This window comes from Trachymyrmex septentrionalis, unplaced genomic scaffold (assembly GCF_001594115.1).
Source record: "Trachymyrmex septentrionalis isolate Tsep2-gDNA-1 unplaced genomic scaffold, Tsep1.0 scaffold79, whole genome shotgun sequence".
Classification (NCBI taxonomy): domain Eukaryota; kingdom Metazoa; phylum Arthropoda; class Insecta; order Hymenoptera; family Formicidae; genus Trachymyrmex; species Trachymyrmex septentrionalis.
In genome coordinates this window covers 446896-452888 of record NW_017305977.1, presented here as the reverse complement: position 1 = coordinate 452888, position 5993 = coordinate 446896, and the positions used below count along the sequence as shown (strand labels likewise).

At 27.3% G+C, this 5993-nt stretch overlaps 1 protein-coding gene across 3 annotated transcripts in view; it reads right to left on the bottom strand.

Moving 5' to 3' along the window:
• Positions 1-1261: 1261 nt before the first annotated feature.
• LOC108754327 (transmembrane protein 62-like) overlaps positions 1262-5993 on the bottom strand; it is a 20812-nt gene continuing 16080 nt past the window's right edge. For all 3 annotated transcript variants that reach the window (XM_018496553.1, XM_018496552.1, XM_018496551.1), the window contains exons 11-14: positions 3012-3140; positions 2621-2795; positions 2163-2387; positions 1262-1758 (exon numbers count right to left, since the gene is read on the bottom strand). In XM_018496553.1, the coding sequence (XP_018352055.1) occupies positions 1698-1758; positions 2163-2387; positions 2621-2795; positions 3012-3140 (590 nt within the window). In that variant the 3' untranslated portion in view covers positions 1262-1697. The remainder of the gene's footprint in view (positions 1759-2162; positions 2388-2620; positions 2796-3011; positions 3141-5993) is intronic.

Sequence of the window (5993 nt, the reverse complement as noted above, 5' to 3'; positions counted from 1 at the left end):
TCAAATAGAAAACAGTATTAAAGTCTACATTTAATATATATATCTCCCATTTTTTAAAAACGCTATAGCGAAAAAACATAGGTAAAACTGTCGAGATTGTTTCAGATATATCTATAAAGTATCATCGTGAAAAGAGTAAAGTATGAATCTCAAATATAGAGAAATAGAAAAATATATGTTACAAGGGAAGTGATCAGATTTCAAAGATCCTAGACTAGAACGCTGAAATTACAATATTCATAGCCTTGCTTTCTAAAGTTCTGTCGATTAGAAAAATATCACAATTCTGTCATTCAATATACCGTCTCTAATACTCTACAGCACAGAGATAAAATACTCCATTGAAGTATACAATTGCGACACCTTTACATATATAAATATTTTCTTTATTTCTGTGATTTTTTAATCCTCTATTTGTAAAAAGAATAAAAAAATTTTTGTAAAAGAAACTCTCGGGTCTAAATTACGAACAATATAGAAAAAAATAGAAAATAATTATTAATGCAATCCTATATATCAACAATAAGTATCACATTACACGGCATCATAAGCATATCATAGCTCTCAAAATTAATAATTATCTTTTAAAACGTTAACTTAATAATCATTAATAATCATATGAATACATCATAAAACAATTAAAGGGTTTCCCACGAGAACTAAATAAATCATTTTTTATCTTTATTATGGCATCAAATCTCTATAGCATCAAATTCTCTATAGTAGTATCACATCGTAAACAATTTTGTTTCAGCAAGAAAAATAGAAATATAAAACGAGAAATTTAAAAGTTTGACATTTAAAAAATGTTTTTATAACGATGTTTTCTTTAAGAGCAATTTATAAAATTTTGTAAATAAGAACAAGGAAATTATTGCTTTATAATTTCAATAATATTTTTTTGTTCATTTATCAAGATTGGGCAAAATACATCATCAAAATATTTAAAATATAAAATACAAAATATTGGCAATCTTAGTATTTGAATTACAAAATACAAAATACTTTCAATCTTTCAATTTTGAAATACAAAATATTTTCAAAATTTATATTACAAATACAAAATACAAAATATTTCAAAATTTTTTGTTTTAAATACAAAATACTTTCTTTGAGTATTTCAAATACAAAATACGTTTAAAATTTGTATTTCAAATACAAAATTTTTTTTTAAATACAAAATACAAAATATTTTCAAATTTTTTATTTTAAATACAAATACAAAATACTTTTTAATATACTTTCAAATTTTTTTTGCTTGCCCGGCATTTTCTCGACCAGTCACGACTGCGAATTAACGTTTTTTTTCTATCAAAACCCTTCAATTGAGTATATGTGACACTCACTGAACGGACAACTCCGTCAAAATGCAAATAATATTTAAAGATTTTTTTTTTAAATATGACATACAAAATAATTCGATTATTTTTTAACATACTCAATCATTTAACATACTCTTCTTAAAATGTAGTTGGCTTCGAGTATCACGATAGTTCTACTTAAAACGCTACAAATGTGTACAGAGTGGTGACCCAAACTTTTTGACACGTCGGAAAGACCATTCAAAATATTTGGGATATATACTCCATATAATAGAATACATTTAAAACTTCTTTCTATAAATCTACTAATAATATTAACGTTTTAATGAAACATTAGCTTACCAACATTTCTATTGTGTTATTTTGCTATCATTCTTATTGAATTGCATTATTATTATCAATGGCTCCATTAGGACACCATACAGATGCAGCAGACCTTAAAAAGTACACAATTATATATTTATATTATATAGACAGGGCTAGGCACGTATTTAAAATACTTTTATTTGAAAAACAGTACTTATAAGATAATTGTATTTTGTATTACAGTGAAGTACATGAAAATATTTTGTATTTCATGGGACCATATATAAGTATTTTGTATTTTGTATTTCAATATTAATATCAAAAGATTAAAAATATATTTTATATTTTGTATTTCAAATACTGACAATTAATTATTTGAATTACAAAATACAAAAATTTTTAATCTTTCAATTTTAAATATAAAATACAAAATACATTTGTATTGCAAATACTGTGTTTTTAATAAAAATATTTCAAATATATGTCCAACTCTGCATACAGACAACATATCGTAATGTAAATATTAATACAAACCTTAAGCATGAAACCGGCATTGTGGCAATAGAATAAGATAGTGCTGCTGCTACAATAATACTTCCCGTTCGTAATGGACATAGTAATATTGCTGTTGTACCATATTCCAGATATAAGAAATAACCCAGAATAAATTGTAATAAGATTATTATTAAAATTGGTAAAAATCGCCAAACTATATGGAATTTTGACAAGATTCGCAAAGGACATTCAGCGTCTCGTAATCTGAAATTTAGGATAATTTAGCTTTAGAAAATTTTTTCATCATCGTAACAATGGCTGCGTTCAGCAGAACATTTATTTTGCAACTGTTGAAAGTTTTCTTTTGAACACTGATTGAATTATACTTTTAGATCTAGAAGATTGACTCCTCCTCCTATCTCAGCAAACAATCATAAAACGGTTGCACAGTTGAGTCTGCTGAATACAGCCAATGTTATTATTGCAGTATCACGGACCTACGATCAATGTGATGCGCTAAAGTTACTGTAAGAGGCAAATGGAAACACAGTAACTGAAGGAATCCATAAGCATAAGTTAAACCGCCTGGTAAATACATGTTTCCAATAAATGTTCCCCACACAAAAATTACACCTGTGTGATCTTCAATTATTTCTCCCATAGTCCATGGACCTTGAATTTATAATTCATTAAATTAATTTTATAAAACTACAGTACAAGTATGATCAATTAAATGTACAATATAAAGATAAGTAATAGAATTACCAAATATCATCAGTTATGCCTAATATTTTATTTTTGGAACAATATTCCATTTATTGAATTCATAATCAATTCAGTATACTGATGCTAATTTTATAAATTTTCCCGATGTATTTACTCACTTACCGACAGCAAAATATAACGTATACAACACTAGTCCATAAAATACTCTATCAACGGCGGATAGTATCCATAATTTCCTCAGCCACAAATGAAAAAACTTCATACGTCGCCGCGGTAGTTCTATTCGGTTATCTAAATCATGAAAAGTAATAGTGAATAATAAATAAACATTAATCAACAATAAGAGCCAAATTTTAATATATTTAAAATTATTCAAACCTTTTTGTCAGGCCATCTTCAGTGTTTACAATGTTTGGCAATAAATTAATTTTCTGTTATGGTTGGATACATATAATTCTGAATATATAGTTACACTAGCATAATGATGACCGTAGATTCTTCATGTATTAATATGTAAAAATATAATTCCTTCTCTCTCTTGTAATGTAGTTAATTAATATTTATCCATACAATTGTATCTAGCAGTTGCAATTTATGGCCCATATTAATAATCGATTGAAAATATTGAGTTAGTCGATAAAAAAGTATAAGCACACATTCTGTCAATTATAAGAATAAATACAATAGATTATAAATTATTAAACCAATAATAAATGAATGATCGTTACATTCATTGATTGTTCACATAAATAATTGTTAAATAAAACAATCTTTATAAATATATAATAAATTAAAAATTGTGTACATATATCTCAAATGAGAAGGCATAGCAAGGATATTATTCCAATAATTAAAAACAGTAATGCCCATTTCCACTAATGTAGATCAACTTTAATTTCAGTTCAACTTACTCTTCGTCTTTTTCTAATCTTTAGAACTAGAAAAAGATGAAGAGTAAGTTAAACCGAGATTAAAGTTAATCTACATTGATGGAAACGGGCATAAGTCAATTAATTTTTTGAAGCAAATTGCGATCCAAGTCACAAAATTAAAACATTCAGTCAGAAACTAGCGACGTTCTGATACTATGTAATAACAGCTAGATTTTTGTAATTGTTGGAAGTGGGGATAAAATTGGAAGAGAAAAAGAGATAGGGATAGAAACGAACGAAGGGAAGAAAGAACATTACGAAGGGGAAAGAGACTGCAAGATCTATAGATAAGAATTCGGTAATGATTTAATATCATTTTGTTTGTTCAATCCTAATTTTTTATTTTTTATATGAATCATTTCGGAGATTAATCTTTTATTGTAAGACGGCTCTTTGTCTAAAATCTTTACGTCAATTAAAATTGTGGTTGTAATTTATATGATGGTCAGTAATCTGATGGAGAACCAATTTTTTTCTTAATGTCCGAAATGTGTTCATTTAATCTTGTTTTCAGTTTTCTTTTGGTTTGTCCTATGTAACTCGCTTCAGTTTTCACAAAAAATTTTATATTGTAGATAACATTATGATTAGTCAAAGAATCTAATTGATCTTTTCTTCTAGTTATAAGACTTTTTAGAATATTAGAGATGGAATATGCTAGTTTATAATTTATTGTTATAGACAAAAAATTTTCAGAGATAGATTTTACATATGGAATTGTAAAAAATTTTTTTTTAATTGATGTAAACATTTTGTTTTATATTATTATTGTATATGTGGTATTTTAATCTTTTTTCTATTGTTGAAAAAATGAAGGAAAGAGGATAGCCGTTATTTAAAAAGATATGAATAGCATCAACCAGGTTCTTTATTTCATCCTAAAACCGAGGATGAGACAATCTGATTATTCTGTTCACAAAACCAAAAACCACGTCTTTTTTATGACTCGGAGGGTAGTGTGAGAGAAAATTAAAAAATCTGCCTGAACAAATAACCTTCTGGTATCTATTAAAAATAATCTTACGGTTGTCAATAATCATAGTGACTAAAAAACTTAATTTACCATCAATACCGATCTCCATAGTGATGTAGTCTGGCACGTAAAGAGTTAAATATTTATAATATTTCATTAATACTTCCTAATAAAGCTGCTAAAACGATGTCATCCACATACCGGAAGTAGAATAATAATACTACAGTAATTTTTGGATCGCTATTTCTTCAAGATCCTGCATAATCATATTAGCAACAATTGATAACAATGGTGAACCCATTAAAGCACCAAAAGTTTGCTTATAAATTTTGTTGTTGGATGAAAAAAATGTAGCGTTAAGAACCAGACGGATAAAAGCTAAAAACGTTCTTCTAACGGAATGCTTATCTTTTTTTATATATAATTCTATCTCTTTTTAACTTTGTTTAATGCTAATTCTACCGGAACGTTCGTCAATAAAGATACAATATCTAACGATATCAAAAGGTAATTAGAATCAAAATGGGCTACATTTAATTCCTCGACCTAATGGAAGCCATTTTTTATATAACTAGAAGCTTCTGCTATGCTACTGACGATGATGTTGTGTAAGAATAGAGATACACAGTATAACAGACTATTGACAATTACTCTTATAACCAGGCTTGTGAATTTTCGTTAAACCGAATGCTCTGAGTAAATTACCATCCGTCGTAAGTAATTTTCTATATGTGGATTCACCGATGAAGCAATTCTTTTTCCATTTAACGTTAAGTAAGGACTGTAATTCAGAAATCAACTTATTTGTAGGATTTGTATCTATTATTTTGTATGTATCTGTGTCTGAAAAAATTATTTCTATTTTTGAAATATAATCGACCCTGTCTAGAACGACCGTGACATTTCTCTTATCTGCTTTCGTGAGGAGTAATTCTGAATTATTACATAACATCAGAACGTCGCTAGTTTCTGACTAAACATGTTTTAATGTTTTTACTTGAATCGCAATTTGCTTCAAAAATTAATTGACTCAGGAGCCGATTCTGTAACGACAGTCGTTGATGTCATTGCGCAGATATTATGTAGAGTAAAAGAGCTGCACAATGACATCAATGACTGTCGTTAAGAATTACATAATCGACCTTACCTGTCTTTAATTATAGGACTAATATCATTGCTACGCCTTCCCGGTTGAGGTATATATATATATATATATATATATATATATATATATATATA